General features: G+C 37.6%; 1 protein-coding gene across 1 annotated transcript; it reads right to left on the minus strand.

Annotated features, from left to right (window-relative positions):
• Nucleotides 1-223: 223 nt before the first annotated feature.
• LEPROT lies at nucleotides 224-12,711 on the minus strand. The gene is made up of 4 exons (XM_032218864.1): nucleotides 12,616-12,711; nucleotides 11,634-11,709; nucleotides 10,670-10,856; nucleotides 224-1,875 (listed from the first exon to the last, which is right to left on the minus strand). Exons 1-4 carry the CDS (start codon nucleotides 12,629-12,631, stop codon nucleotides 1,759-1,761), a joined length of 396 nt encoding a protein of 131 aa, XP_032074755.1. The 5' UTR covers nucleotides 12,632-12,711; the 3' UTR covers nucleotides 224-1,758.
• Nucleotides 12,712-16,813: the final 4,102 nt, after the last annotated feature.

The following is a 16,813-nucleotide window of genomic DNA, read 5'->3' on the forward strand; positions in this document are numbered from 1 at the left end:
TTTGTGGGCATGGCAAGGGAAGGATACTGCAAAATGCCCATTCCCTCCCCATCCCACTAATCTGCTTTCCAGCTCCATTCTCCTGTTCAGGGCAGCAAAAGATCAGCTGGGAGGCAGCAGGGGCATGGCCAGCCTATTTGCCGGTTCTCGGAACTACTCAAAATTTCCACTACTGGTTCTCCAGAACCTGTCAGAACTGGCTGAATATCACCTCTTGCTTACTGCAGGTAAAACAAAATATCTTCCAACATAGAGAAATTCCTGGGAATTATTTAAGCATTTCTCTCCCTAGACCCCAATAATCTTGCGCAAATTTGAAGTTTGCTTTTCTATCATCTAATGAAAACCACTACAATACATATTTGCTTACATATAGTTGCAGGAAGACTAAGTTGGAGATTGTTACTTAAAGCTATTGTGAATCTTTATGAACCTTACAATTTTGTTTCAAACAATTTATCCACAGGAACGTAGGAGTTACTTAAGTTTATACCAGAAACAAACAAAACAGATTTCCCTCATCTTCAAAAGAGCGTATTCCGATTTTAAAAGGGGGGAGGGAAACCCAGTAGTCTAATACCTACTAAAAAGTAATATAATTACTTTACAATATTATTAAACTTATAGATCATTTCACTATACAAATTGTATACTTATTTGGGGATAGACAATACCCTGTAGCTTTCTACAGTGCAACAGAGACCAAAGCAAAGTGTTTATTTAATTTAATTATTTAATTATTTAATATTTATAAGGCACATCTTTACTCAGAAATATGCTTTGTTATACTAAATGAAACCTACTACCAGATAGGCACCCATGGTTTAGCAACTTCCTTCTTATAAAAACTGGCTTATTTAAAGGAATACATGGATTCTCAAACAGAGATATTATTAAATTGGGAACAGGTTTTCTGACCCTGAGACCATGGGAGCATTTAACAGATTAAGAGCATTGGAAGGGACCTTGTAGGTCATCTCGTCCAATAACCCACCCAAGTGTTTATCTCCCAATGTTCTGAAAACCTTTTCAATCTTCTAGAACATATTTGTGAGAAGCAGGATTAGAGATTGCAGGAGAAATAAAGCAAGATGCTGCATCTTTTTATATTGCAAAAGTGGAGTTCTTCTGCTGGAACAATACTTTTCTTCTAGTGGAGAAAAGTATTTTTTCTGTTCACTGGTGGCAGAATTTGGATCCAATCCAGGTATACACAAGATTGTGTCCCATTTTCTTAATCATGCAGAAGATAAAAGGATATCTAGATGACTTTTTGCTCTAAATTCAGTTGATCTGGCAATTTCTTCTTAAAACTTTATGAAACCGGAGTGATTTAATATGCTGATTCTTTGAATAGCAAACAGTTTATATTGAAGAATTATGATGTGTTTACCTTGAAGACAAATTAATATCTTTTAATATTCTGCTTTAAAGCCAAATTGCAAATGTGATTCCTAATTCAAAAACCCATGATTATTATAAAACAATCCTACTTATATAGTTTTTCTTGCATTATAAAAACATCACCCACAGTACTGTGGAAATTTACTTACATCCCGTAAAATAAAGGTATTAATATATAAGGTACATTTCCTTTATATTAATACTGATCAAATTATTCATATACTAAATGCATTGACATGTGCGCATGTATACCTAGTATATCCATATATACACTAAAATAATAATAAGTAAATGAACAAAGATCAAGGATGTCCTGTATAACATATGTACTGTAGGTTCATATCTCCGTAAATTCTACCACTGTTCCCAGGCAAAATCATCTCCTCTTCCAAACAGAACAAAGAAGCCTAAAACTGTAAGAAAAATTACGGCATTTCCAGCCAGCACAAGGCCACAGGCTCCCCACTTGATCTGAAATAGAAAATAAAATAAAATTAACCTTTCATTCATTGATACAAAATATAGGCTATTTTAAGCATTAGAGAAGTCCAAAGAAATACAACATCATGATGGTAAAAGCACTTAAGATAAAACACCAAACTTTAAGAACCAAAAGAGCTACTAATTATGTAATTAGGAGTCATTATAGAACTCATCATCTAATTTTCTAAAACAAACTTGACATGAAAACAATTACAAGTCCTTGAATGGCTCAAGAGAGCAATTAATGAAAATTTACAAGAAAGCTCATCCACCAAAGCATAAAGCAAATTGTGAAGAATTATTTGTAAACTATCAGCCACAACATAAAACAGAAGTTTCCTATTATCAGTACAAATCTGTAAAATACAGTAAATATCACACACAAATTAATAACATAACAATAATACATAATAGTAGTGGAAGTCACCAGAATTTGTACTACTTTTCAATCAAATGGAGGACAGATAGCATACATTTTCTCCATGATTCCAACCTATAGCTGCTGTGGCAGTGATCCCCAACCTTTATGGCTTGGTGGCCCAGTGATTGGGGGGGGGGAACTGGCCTACTCAAGCAATGGGCTGGGGGTTGCGCATGCACACCGGCCCACTGCTTGTGCAAGTTGAGCTGTGTGCATGCGTGCCAGCCCACTGCTCAACAAGTCAAGCTGCGTGCATGCACGCTGGCCTTTTGCTCATGTGGCCTGGTTCTGAATGGGCCATGGCCCGGTAGTGGACCTCCCAGGGGCTGGGTACCCCTGTGCTATGGGAAAGAATTATCAAGCTGGCATGTTATAAATTATTAGGTGGAGCTGCCATTGTTATATATGAACAGGTAGCCCTCAACTTACAACCTTTCACTTAGTGACTGAAGTTACAACAGCACTGAAAAAAGTGACTTATGACTATTTTTATACTTACAACTGCTGCAGAATCCACATAGTCATATAACCAAAATTTGTATGCTTGGCAACTGGTTCATATTTATGAAGGTTGCAGTGTCCTGGGGTTACGTAATCAACTTTTGCAATCTTCTGACAAGCAAAGTCAATGGGGAAGCCAGATTCACCTACAGTAAGAACTGTATTACTAACTTAACAGCTGCAGTGATTCACTTAACAACTGTGGCCAGCAAGGTTGTAAAATGAGACAAAACTTGCTTAACAAATGTCTCGCTTAGCAACATAATTTTGAGGGTCAACTGGAGTCATAAGTTGAGGACTACCTATATGTTGAAGAAAATAATACCCGTGAGTGATAGTTTAAAGGCCCTTAGAGAACAAGTGGACACAAATAAAGTACTGGAATATGGTACCCAAAATTAACAACTGGCTAGAAATTTTGGACAATTTTTTACTCACTTAGAAATTAATTAGTTGTTTGTTAAAATACAACAACAACAAAGAATTTCAATCTACTCTTAAAACATAGCAATTATCATTTTAGGACATGACATTGTTTATCTTTCTTTATCTTATAATTTTTTTCTCTATTGGTGGCCTGGCATGATTTCTGTAAAGAGAATGTATATTTGTGCCAAAGTTAAAGGTTTTGTAACTAATGCAACAATCCCCATGAAAAAGAAGAACTTTTATTAAATATTGTGCAAGAATGTTAATATGCCAAGCCTCAAACTGTTAAACGGGGAAGTTAAGAGGTCAGTCACATTGTTTCATCATATTATGTTTTGTATCTAGCGGTATACAGTAATAATGTGTTATAAGACATGTGTAGTTATAGGAAAACCACAGAGTTTGGAAACATGTTTCAGATCGTAACAGTTCTCCATACTTCAAGGAAAATTTCAGAAATGGAAGCCTTAAATCTTTCAGCCAGCAATTATAAAAGAAGAAAGTCTGAAAAGTGTGAGTAGGATAGTCAAAGATACATTAATTCAGACATAATTATCCTAGTTTGTTTGTTTGTTTGATCAGGAGCAAGCTGTGCGTATTTGATCCTTCATCTCTGTTTTTCATACTTCAGTACCTCCAAATTTTGTTAAACTATAATTTCCTAATTCAGATGTCACGGAAAATTGCAATTTAACAAACAAAGTGATGTCAAAGGCAGGAGAAAATGGGAGAAGGGAAACATGGACATATGTTCTGTTTTCACATCAAACAAGTAAATGGAGAAGATATTATGTGACATAATGGATTTGGGATGCCATAATTAGAAAGAACATTTTTTAAAATGACAGATTTCTCACTTAGGTTCAAATCATTAATGCTTTGACAAAATACTATGAAGAGTATCATGGAATCAAACACACTACAACACATGAATCAACTCCTGTCCTGAAAACAAGTTTTTCTTTATAGATATACATTTACTTTTCTGTGAAAAAGCAAAATAAAAGAACTATTATTTCAAAAGATGCTATAAAAATGTTAAAGCAAAAAGCATTTTATCCTCCAGGGATGATGGACAACCCCCCCAAAAAAAGTTATTAAATTTGGCAAGTATGACAAGAGAAGCGAAAGAAATGGGGAGGCAGACAACAGATAAAGAGGATGAATTACATCAAAGCAATGCCTCTATCTATCCATCCATTCTGTCCCCCCCAAAAAATAAGACCCAACCAGAAAATAAGTCCTAGCATGATGAATGCTCATAATTTAAGACCTACCCAAAAAATAAGCCCCAGTTAAGACTGTCAACCAGACAAGTTTAATACTGTACTTCCCCCAAAATAAGACCTAATCAGAAAATAAGCCTTAATGCATCTTTTGTAGAAAAATTAGTATAAGACCTGGTGGAAACATGTTGTCTGCCTGCCTGCCTATCTATATCTAGCTAGCTATCCATCCATCCATCCATCCATCCATCCATCCATCCATCCATCCATCTATCTTATTTAGCATCCACCCATCTCCATCACAGAGAGATAAGAAGTATTTGTCTATATAGCAGTGGTACTTTATTAACTATATATCTCAGAAACAACTTTGAACCAGGGTACTGTGGGGCAGATAAAAATGACTAAATAGCAGACAAGACCAGATAGTCAAAATCCTGCCCTTTTTTTACCTGCATGAGATGCATGTAATACACACATTTCAGTCTTCAGAAGCCTATGCTTCTGTGATTAGTTTCCCAAGTATAATGTCAGGGCTGCTTCACTTAATAACCAAGAAAGAAACCACTCAACTCCATTTTGCAGAATTAAGAGTACTTTTACTGGTTATAAGTAAATAAAAGCTAAGCTAAGCTGGATCTGAGATAAAAGCGCACGCAAGCATAGATATCAATGTATGACCCACCCCTTGGTAACCCCACCCCTTGGTAACCCCAGCCCATAGTCCAATCCAATTACTCCACAGGTGTCATGTGGGAGACATCTTCAAAAATCATCATCAGGTTGGTATGCCGGACAGTTGGCCTTGACAGGAAACTCCTCTCCCCACTACATGCGCAGTAGATGGTGAGAACTTCTCCTTCTTACAGTCTCTCCTGTACAGAATATTTCCCACACCCAAATACCATGCCCCCCTCCCCATTTCAATGGCAGCCGAAAAGCAAGCAACAAAACAGAGGCTGACATTCGGCCCTCCTTCACGAAAAGAACATCATCCCCGCAGAAACAAAAGAAAACAGACAAACAGACAAACAACATAACACAAGAAGAAGGGGAAAAGGGAGAAAAGGACAAAATCAATCGAGGTCAAGGCTTGTCGGGGTAGGCAGAATAGAATTTACATAGACCAAGGAGCCCACACATGGGACTTATCAACTCATTCAGCATGCAAGGGAGGAAAATGCTTCCATGGAACAAGGTACTGAATGCAGTTTCTCTGTTTCCTAGAGTCCAAAATTTCTTTAATCTCAAAATGTTGCTCTCCCTCAATCAGAAGAGAGACAGGTGGAGCTGCCACTGTCGTCTTGGTCTCCTCATAGTAATTCCAGCCAGAGGTTCTTCGGGGTCATATTTCTGTCCCACTCCCCATGTCCACCTGGGCCTAACGGATCGTTCTTCCAAATGCAGGCCAGCCATTTGCTCCGTCTCTAAAGGGCAGGAGGATGCAGCTGCTCCCATATCTTCTTCTTGATCGCTGCCCTGGTGGGACATCTTTTAGGTTTTGGGTGCACCCCCCTCGGAAGGTGTCAGCTCCGGGATGGGTGCGAGATGAGATCCAGCTTAATGTCAGGGCTGCTTCAGTTAATAACCAAGAAAGAAACCACTCAACTCCATTTTGCAGAATTAAGAGTACTTTTACTGGTTATAAGTAAATAGAAACTAAGCAAATCTGGATCTGAGATAAAAGCGCACGCAAGCATAGATATCAATGTATGACCCACCCCTTGGTAACCCCGCCCCTTGGTAACTCTAACCCATAGTCCAATCCAATTACTCCACAGGTGTCATGTGGGAGACATCTTCAAAAATCATCATCAGGTTGGTGTTCTGACCCCCCTCTTCGCTCATTCACAAATGACAGCCAGACAGAACTTCAAATGAAATATCTTTATCAGTCCTGGCTCAAGCTGGCTGTGAGCCCAAAAATAAACGTAGATAAAGTCTCTGGCAAAAAGTTACACAGCAAAAGCAAAAACAAAAAGCTCTTACAGCAAACCAAGTTTACAGAAAGCAAATCACTTATCCAAGTGCCTCTTTGAATCAGGTTTACAGAAAGCAAATCACTTATCCAAGTGCCTCTTTGAATCTCGAAATGATGAACCACACACAATGAACGACGAACCATGAACGTTGACTTCTGCCACTAAGGCATGGCACCATCCGTCTTTTATCTGCAGAAGATGACCCTAACGAGCAACAGCTGCTCATTATTCCTGCATCCCGACGCAACTCACAGCAAGCTTCTGCTGAGTCACAACAGGTTGGTATGCCGGACAGTTGGCCTTGGTGGGAAACTCCTCTCCCCACTACATGCACAGTAGATGGTGAGAACAACTCCCTTCTTACAGTCTCTCCTGTACAGAATATTTCCCACACCCAAATACTATGCCCCCCTCCCCATTTCAATGGCAGCCAAAAAGCAAGCAGCAAAACAGAGCGTGACATATTGTCTATTTCAACCAGATAATCCATTTCAATATTAAAATGTCAATGTCCCCATTTTTATTTTATTAATATTTTGGGTCAAAAATTGAAATAGAGTTAAATACTTTGTGCTATTGTACCTGGTTTTCCCACTGTGGGTATTTTCATAATTATTTTTCATAGTACAGCTGAGAGGCTGCTTATCTATGAGACTAAAAGGATAAAAAACATGCTTAGTACGGAGAAAACCTCATTTAATAGTGGAGTTTTAATTGAAAATAGGAAGTTTTAGATTGTCCCTTGCTTGCCATTGACACCAATCTGATAAATGTGCTTTATCGTCTTTATCAAAGATGATTTGGGGATTGAAGGATAAAACATAAGAAGAACAGTTGCAGGATTTATGTATGTCTAGTTTAATGAAAAGAAGGACTAGGGGTGACATGATAGCAGTGTTACAATATCTCAGGGGCTGCCAAAAAGAAGAGGGGGTCAACCAATTCTCCAAAGCACCTGAAGGCAAGGCAAGAAGCAATGGATGGAAACTAACCTAGAATTAAGGAGAAATTTCCTGACAGTTACAACAATTAATAAATAGGTGAAACAACTTGCCTCTAGAAATTGTGGGTGCTCCAATACTGGATGTTTTTAAGAGATTGGACAATCATTTGTCTGAAATGATATAGGTCTCCTGCTTGAGCAGCAGGTTGGACTAGAAGACCTCTAAGATCCCTTCCAAGTCTGTTATTCTGTATTCCATTCCACTTGTAAAATGTAAAAGCTAAATGACATGTGCTTTTAAGATTTAGAAATGCATCAAAGAATCAGCATTATATCAAGTTATGCCTTATTAATTTATTTTCTTATGATGAATCTTAAGCTCTATGGATATGACAGAGCTTACATTTCCTCTCCAAAGAAAATTGTCCGAAAATGTTTTTCTCCATTTTATATTTTTAACCAGGAACTAAATTTATTTTAGTAATAATAGGAAAGAATTAGAGCTCCCTCTAGTGGTACGACTGTGGAATTGTTTTTCTTCTATTGTATCTTTCATAAGAAAAAAAAATACACTCAGCCAAAAGTATAGCAGAAAATATTAGGTGTTATTGTTAATATTCTCTGAGACATTTTAAAACTGCAACAAGTCAAAGAATTAACACCAATAAAATGGAATCAATAAATTGAGAAACAACCCTATAACCTAAGATGAGAAGTATAGATACATTTATATAGTTACGTTTGAATAAGAACAGCCATTATTTAATCATCAAGACTAGCTAAAAAAAACTCTGAAGAAATCTATTAGGTTGTTTTACTGGGCATTTTATTGCTTAAATGATCCCATTGGGCACTCAATAAATTACGACAAACAAAATCAATAGCATTAAAATCAATCTTTCTCTCAGCTCAACTCAACTCACAGTGTTATTATTGTGGGTAAAATGGGAGGAGGAAGAGGTATGTTTGTTGCTTTGAGTTATTTATAAAAACAATAAAGGCAGGATTTTAAACATTGAAAAATAACAAATGAATAAAGGTACACAGAATTAATGTTGAGAAGAATGTGAATGGGTTGGAAGAAGACTCATCACTGAATGTAACAACCAAGAATAATAGGATATGTAAAATTAATGGAATGCAACAATGCTAAATATATTTTTATTTATGTTGCTTTTTCCATTCATTCTAAATGTAACCAAAATTTATTGGGGCTATCGTTGTGTATAGCAACACAACACAGTATACTAGAATCTCTGGTCACAAATGCTTCTGACCACAACCAAATCGGGTTCCAACCAAAAAATTCACATTTCTGAATCTGGTCATGAACACATACTCGGGTGGCCATCAAACATGGCTGTGGCCGATTTCCCCTTCCGTGTCATTTTTTTTTTTGTAAGCACCAAAAAATAGTGACCTTGTGTGGCCGCTGCATTAATTTTGCATTAATTTTGGTTAGGTTCGGGTCACGACCAAATCACTTTGCAACCAAAGTTATGGAACGAACTATGGTCATGACCAGAGGTTCTACTGTATACTGCATATATGCATGCAAACATATATGGCAAAGGTTTCCCCCATCCACTCATGTACAATTTGGGGAAGGGGCAAATGCTCATCTCTGTTTCTTGTGGGAGCAAGAGCTGTCCGAAGACATGTGGTCGTGTGGCCAGCATGGCAATATGCTGAAGCACACAGAATGCTGCTACCTTTCCATAGAAGTAGTACCAATTTATCTACTTGCATTTGCATGCTTTCAAACTACTAGGTGGGCAGCAATTGGGCCAAGGACAGGAGCTTACCCCATCAAGGGGCACTCGGGTCTCGAACATGGGCTGTCAGCTTTCTAGCTGACAAGCCCAGCATCTTTAACCACTGAGCTACCATGCCCCTATATACATATATACATGATGTATACACTATATTGCCAAAAGTATTCGCTCACCCATTCAAATAATCAGAATCAGTTGTGAGTGAATACTTTTGGCAATATATGAATGAATGAATACATATACACATACAGTGCACTGATGATATTATTTAGTTTGGCTAATGAAACGTTTGCAAGAAAATTACAAAGCTCAGGGAGTACCAAGGACCTTTCATACAGTACACTTATTCCCACTGGTGTGGGGGGGGGGGGAAGAGATAGTACATATCAAAATCAAGTTTTGCAACTTCCAATATAAATTCTGGAAAAAAATTTCAAAGTCCAAAATTAAAGAAAATAAATAACACCACCTCTTTAGAAATATACACTGTATCATGTAAATATGTGAATACTTTTCTTACTCTTCTTCCTGTAGTGGTATGCTAGATTATAATTTAGCATAATGCAGAAATCGGCCATTGTAGTCAACAAGTCATGGTATATGATTTAGCAAGTAATGAAATGCAATAAACCATAGGTGGGGCCTGCATGAGTTTAACTGCTGAAAAACAGGTTGATTCACATATCACTAGTTTTGCTCATCAAGATAGAATCTTTGCAAATATACTAACTAGGAACTAGTTATTTAATCCGTAGACAGAAAACATCTCAAACAACTTATTCTTCAAAAGCATCAGAGAATTTTCATTCTTGCGTTTTTTAATATCATCCTTTCAGCAATTCCTCCCAATTCTTAGCAAATATTCATGGAACAGAACTGAAATAGTAACCCGTTTTTCTGTACTACATACACTATGATGATTATCTACGGCACCTCCTTAATACAAAAATCTAGACAACTTTTAACTGAACTTTTGCTTGCAGAGGAAGTTTCAAAGTAACAAATGATACAATTCTGTTTTGCAGTTTGCCAGACACAGCAATATTACAAGAAACAGCAGAAAGTCATTTTTTTTCCTGTTAATACTGTATGTTATTTTCTTTCTTATTGCCTGAAGCAATGTTATATTGTTCTCAATAAAATGTATTGATTGTCTGATCACAAACCCAGCTATGATCACTTTCAAACCATGATTTACATGTTGTGGTTTTTGGTTGAAGTTGTGATTTGTTAAACCATACTTTTAGCACAAAATATGAACTCAGCAATACAATTTCAACCATGAAATCTTTATTATTTGTGCAATGTCTCCTGTCACTTATGAAGGGAATGAATGTCTTTCAGAACCCATCCTATTTTATCATCAAGAACCTGGTATACAATGTTTTCACTGACAATGTTATAAATGTGCTAATTAACAGAAATCATTTGTTAAGAATCTTTCCACACAGCAAGACTTCTACGGGCATACATGTAAACTCTCATTGTCTTATTACAGGACTTACCACTTCAACACGTGCAAGAATGATAGGAAGTCCAAAAGCAGAGACCACAATTCCAGTTGTGAAAAAATATGACAGTTCCTTGCAAGTACTGCTTGCTGCATCTGTATCATCGCTTACTCTTGTTGCAATGAAGTGAGGAATAGGGCATATGGCATAAAATATCAAGACAAATAAGGGCCAGTAGGTACTGCAGAATGATAAAGAACAGGAGATTAAGGAAGTTTAAAATAAATGCATATGCAATATCAACTTCTTTAGTCATATACAAAAATGCAGCTGTACACATTCACATATCTATCTCAACACATGTGATAAATACAGGTAGGCCTCGATGTACGACCACAATTGAGCCCAAAATTCCCATTGCTAAGACGAGACAGTTGTTAAATGAGTGTTGCCCTTTTTATGAGTTTTCCTGCCAAAACTGTTAAGCATATCACTGCAGTTGATAAGTTAGTAACTTGGTTGTTAAGTGAATCTGACTTTGCTTGTCAGATGGTCACAAAAGATGATCACATGACTCTGGGACACTGCAACCATCATAAACACATGCCAGTTGGCAAAGGTCCAAATTTTGATCACATGACCATAGGGATGCTGCAATGGTCGTAAATGCAAATCTTAAGTCACTTTTTTCCATTCCGTTGTAATGTTGGTCACTAAATGAATTATTTTAAGCCGAGCACTATCAGTATATATGTCACTTTGTACTGCTTCCCCAATTCCCACCTCTTTGATCCACATATGAAATGCATTTATTCAATCCACTGTTTTTGATACGTTTTTGCCAGACTAATTCAGTTTTCTCTTTTTTTCATACCATTTCCAAGTATTAATCCCACCATTACTACTTAAATTGTATCCCTCTACTAAATTTATAAACTTTTATGCCAAATAAATGTGTTCAGAATTTACATGATTGATAGCAAAGAACTGATATTGTCTCAAAGTAATATGTTCTTACCCATATGTTTCTAAGGCACATCCCAACATAAGAAATGTCAAACCAAGGACTCCAGTGAATGATAAACCAACCAAAGCTGTAAAAGTGGAAATAAAAAAGAATGTCACTCAGTTCAATTTTAATAACCAACTCTCATGAACATAATTATAAAATCACTGGCTGCTGACATTCTTTAAAAATAATGTTAGCACGCATCATGGAAGTTCTAAGCAGAGACATAAATGATCTTGTTAACGACCATATAGAATGATTTCATATTTTCCTTAAAAAATCCTGCCTCCCATACCTACTACAGATGATCAAAGGAGCAAACTTTGACCACGCTTGCAAAAAGTTATCCTTCTTGATTGGGAACGTCTCTTCTTAGATTTTGGCTTGAGTTTTTTTAATTATACCACGAACAGAAACAGTTCTGCAAAGTGGAACAGAAATAGGACAGACTGGTCTTAGTGATTTTGATGGCCCAAAGTCTGCGGAGATGAGGCAAGGGAGCGGTAGGGAGTGCTTCTACAGCAGGGATCCCCAAACTTGGCAACTTTAAGACTTGTGGACTTCAACTCCCAGAATTCTCCAGCCAGTTAGGCGAAGAGGAGAAATCACCAAAGAAACTTTGCCTGGCACCCAAAGGTCCATAGTGCACTTGCCCGTGAACCAGCTGAATAAGCACGACAGAGGGAGGATCCTCCTTTCCTTTGATCTCTGTTTTCTGCGGGACTGTAATGTCCTTGGGGAACCCCCGGGCAGGGTGCAGGAGAAAGCGACACCACCACTAGCAACAGCAGAATAGCAAAAAAGAGCCGTCCAAACTAAAAATCCTTTACGAAGAGCGCCTGAGTAGCCGGCGAGAAGATGGGGAAGGGAAAGAGATCTTGGGATCTCTCGGGGAAGAGATGCGGTTGCCCCAGCGATGGTCGCTATGAGGAGAAACGTACGACTTCCTCAAGACAATCCCTCCCAGAGAAATGGGGGGAACGGCTCGTACCTTTGATCCCCGCCATGCCTCCTTCCTTGAAGGGGCGATTCTCACGATCGTTTTCCGGACTTCGAGGCAGCAGAGGCGGAGTGTAAGGAGAGCTTCTTCCGCCTTCTCTTCACGTGGTCCACTGAGAACGCCTGCCCCTTCCCATAAGGAGGGAGGAAAAAGACGGAGAAACGCGAAGAAGTTGCTTCACAGTAACAAAAATCCCCAAATCCCCATCCCTAGATGATCCCTAGATCCGCTTCGGGGATCTGGGGGGATCGAGTGAGATCTTTCGGGAGATGAGATCTTTCGGATGGGCTGCTTCGTGTTCGAACAGCACCAGCTTGCGAGTAAATCTCACAGGGGCTTTTTTTTGTGTCCTCCTTTCCATTGGTTTTGAGGCAGGAATTCTCTCAGTAGGAAGCTCTTGTTTCTCCACCGCGACAGAAAATAGAAATAAATTCTACTTGTATTGTTTGTTTCTCTCGGGTGCTCTCCATGATAGATCGTGTTACCTAAGGAAATACGATTTTTTTTGTCATTTTATCATTTGTAGGTATTATTGTACTGGCTTAGTTATGTCTTTGGCAAAGTTTCTGATTAGTACCTTTGATAATAATAATACTTTATTTGTCAGTGCACAAGATATTTATAGTGAGATTGGTTGAGCTCCCTCAGTGCATCACCACCCCCAACACCACACAGTGGAGACAGAAAATCCCTAAACCAATAAATCATATTAACAGACACCTAGTCCTATTGCACCCGTGTGAACATGTTACACATTGCGCCGGCCCTGCAAGTCCATCGTACTATGTATTTATGACGTTATTTCACATTCAGGAATCTGACAGCCCACAGATAAAACTGCTGTTCTGTGGAAGTCGGGGGGGGGGGGGGGGGGGAGTTTTGTAACTTAACAATCATGCAACTGGTAATAATACATGAAAAGTATAAAATCAGGTGTTGTATTTGCAGGTTGCTTTGTTAACAGCCATCACTGTGGATCTAGCATCTGCTTAGAGGACAGAACTAAAGTCCGAAATAGTATAAGGCCTCCTGCTTGAGCAGGGGGTCAGACTAGAAGACCTCCAAAGTCCCTTCCAACTCTGTTATTCTTGTTATTCTGTTAAAGTGCAGCCAAGCCCTTGGGTTGAGAACCAGCTGTCTGACTTTTGTCTGAGCATCTTTTTGGTAGGAAAGGAGAATTTGCAAGCTAAAATGAATTGTCTGTGGAGATTCTCAGTCATCCAGGTCACGGTTGTCCCAAAGGTGCTTTTCCAAGAGGCAACTGGACTGGTTTTTCTTCAAAGATGTTTCACTTCTCATCCAAGAAGCTTCTTCAGCTCTGGCTGGATTGTGGGGAATGAATCCTCCATTCCCCACCATCCAGCCAGAGCTGAAGAAAAACCAGAAACTCTAGTTACCTCTTGAAAAAGCACCTTTGGGACTAAAATGAACTGGTTTTTGCTTTACGGTCATCTCAGAGTTTTCAAGGAATATAAATTTATGTCTGGTTTTAATTTTAAGAAGTATTTGTTTTGGGGGATAATTTGTCGAGGGGTGGGGAACCTTGTCTGAGGAAAAAAATCACCCAGGGCTTTATTAACATACAACAGAATAGGTTAAGGTAAAGGTTCCCCCGCACATGCGTGCCAGTCATTCCCAACTCTAGGGGGCAGTGCTTATCTCTGTTTCAAAGCCAAAGAACCAGCACTGTCCAAAGACATCTCCATGGTCATGTGACCGGCATGACTAAATGCCAAAGGCGCATGGAACACTTTTACCTTCCTACCAAAGGTGGTTGCTATTTTTCTACTTGCATTTTTATGTACTTTAGAACTTCTAGTATTGCAGAAGCTGGGACAAGTAACGGGGCTTACCGCATTATGCGATGCTAGGGATTTGAACTGCCGATCTTTGTGATAAACAAGTTCAGTGTCTTAGCCACTGAGCCACCATGTCAACAGAATATTTTGATTCTTATGTTCTCCCGTGCTGATATTTAGAAATAATTTGGTATTTTTATACCTATGCAAAAATATTTAATGGCACAGGAAATGAAATTCCAGTTTTTATTCTTTTGGATTCCTCAAAAGCAGTTTAACCCATGATCAAAATGTTTAGAAAAGCATAAAGAGATTTTTTTCTTTTCCCAGTTGAAGAGGATGATAGGACAGGGAAAGAAAAATGATTACTTCTAGAGCAGTGTGAAGATCTTAATGTGGCAATGCCATCAGTTTGAAGTGTTACACTAAGTTTCGGATGATGAGTGTTCTCAGTAAACAGACTCAGAGTTGGAAGAAACTTTGGAGGTCTTCTAATCCAACCCCTGTCCAGTGTGGGACAAATAGTTGTTCAATCATCTCTTTAAAATGTCCACTGATCTCCCTGTACTTCAAAGGGACAGGTTGTTCAATGTATTAATGCCTCCGAGAGTCAGGAGATTCCTCCTTATTTCAAATTTAGATCTGTCCCTATAAAGCTTCCATTGGTTGGTTCTAGTCTTACCATTGGCTGCTGTAGAGAATAAATCCCTGAATTATAAAAGCCCGTTTTATACTTTTTGATCTATTTCTAAGTACCATCTGTACATTACGGCTATTTTACTCTGGGATTTTTTTTAAACTGGTCCTGTAATATGAATATTACATATGCTTGTGAATGTTTCCCTGCCTAAAATATCCACACCTACATAAGAAAAGCACTTCATCAGCATAATTTGTCTCCTGACAAAATGAAGTGGCTTCAACAAAAACAGTCCATTCACTTCTCCCTTTTTTGCAGAAAGCATAATATTCAAGAGTTAGACTGTTGTGAAGAAGAATTAATACTTCATTTATATTGATTTAATCTATTGCTGCTTTGACCATTTATACCCAGTGGACATTGGTTAAATTGCAACCTTTATTTCATAAGGAAGATATTTTTTTTAAAAAAAGTGTTAAAGCACAGGAAAGCTATAGATAGAAGACAGCATCATTTTTTATATATTTTAAAATTACATGAAATAATAATTGAACAAGGAACTGTCATTTGGAGGTTCCCAGAATATAAATTCAGAAAATTGTAGAGAGGGATTAATCACCACAGACTTTTATGGGCTTGTTTAAAAAGAAAATGGATTCAAATTGACCATTTCCATGTTTGATGTACCTGTACATCTTGTTATCCTTCCACATCTTCAAACTTTTATTCCACAAAGAATAAATACAAATCAAATGGACTGAGTTCTTTGAAGTTTTTAATATATACAGATCTTTCAGACTATTCACAGTTCAATGGGCTTACTGCAGATTTACAAAAAGAAAAAAAAGAACTCTTGATACACCTGAATAAAAGTGTTATTTCCTGATAGCATCAAAAAGACAGAAGAGGAAACCTTGTCTGGTCTCCATCGTTTTGATCGCATAGCAAGTCTCATCTTCATGCATAAAACACAGCAGTTAGAGGAATGTTTAAACTGGATTAACTTTTCATGATTCTGAATTAGATGAAACTTAAGGATTGCTTTGTGTTTCACATAAATTTGAGTTAGCTGGATTTATAAAAATAATAAATTTGATACACTAAGCTAATCATTGGTATAATCTCAAAAAATGTTTTCTATATTAATTAAATCTATTTATATACAGCATCATAAGCATCTACAGAGGAAAATAAAGGAGTAAAAACATTCACAGGAACATAATTCACATTCCAAAATGTTTTTAATAGACCAGCACATATTTGATCAAAACATTTCATAATATGTTAATAAATAACATCCAGTTTGTTATACTTTTCAAACATCTTAATGTCTTGTATATATATAAAAAAGGAGAACTTGATGTTTTTGATTCACATTGGCAGTAAATGGCAATAAATAATGGATCAATACAACAAAAAGGTGGCATGTAATATAAAAATAAATGTAGGCTGGTTGACATGCTGTATCTGCAGAAAAGGGTTTCTCTCACTAAAAAATCAGAACAGAAAAACAGATTGTCTTAAAAACACTAAATAGACAAAGATTTTCACATTACCTTGAAATTCCTTCCTTTAAGAAAGAGTGAAAACTTCTGCCTATCCACTGGCCTCCTAGTGAAAATACAGACAATTTTCCTCCACCCAGTGTTTTTAGGCCTATCTCTGGACAGCTTTATGAGAAGATAGGCTGTATAATAGATTCTAGTGTGTGACAGGACTGCAGTGCTACCATGCATTCAATAAATGAGAA

Source organism: Thamnophis elegans, chromosome 5 (assembly GCF_009769535.1).
Source record: "Thamnophis elegans isolate rThaEle1 chromosome 5, rThaEle1.pri, whole genome shotgun sequence".
Lineage (NCBI taxonomy): Eukaryota > Metazoa > Chordata > Lepidosauria > Squamata > Colubridae > Thamnophis > Thamnophis elegans.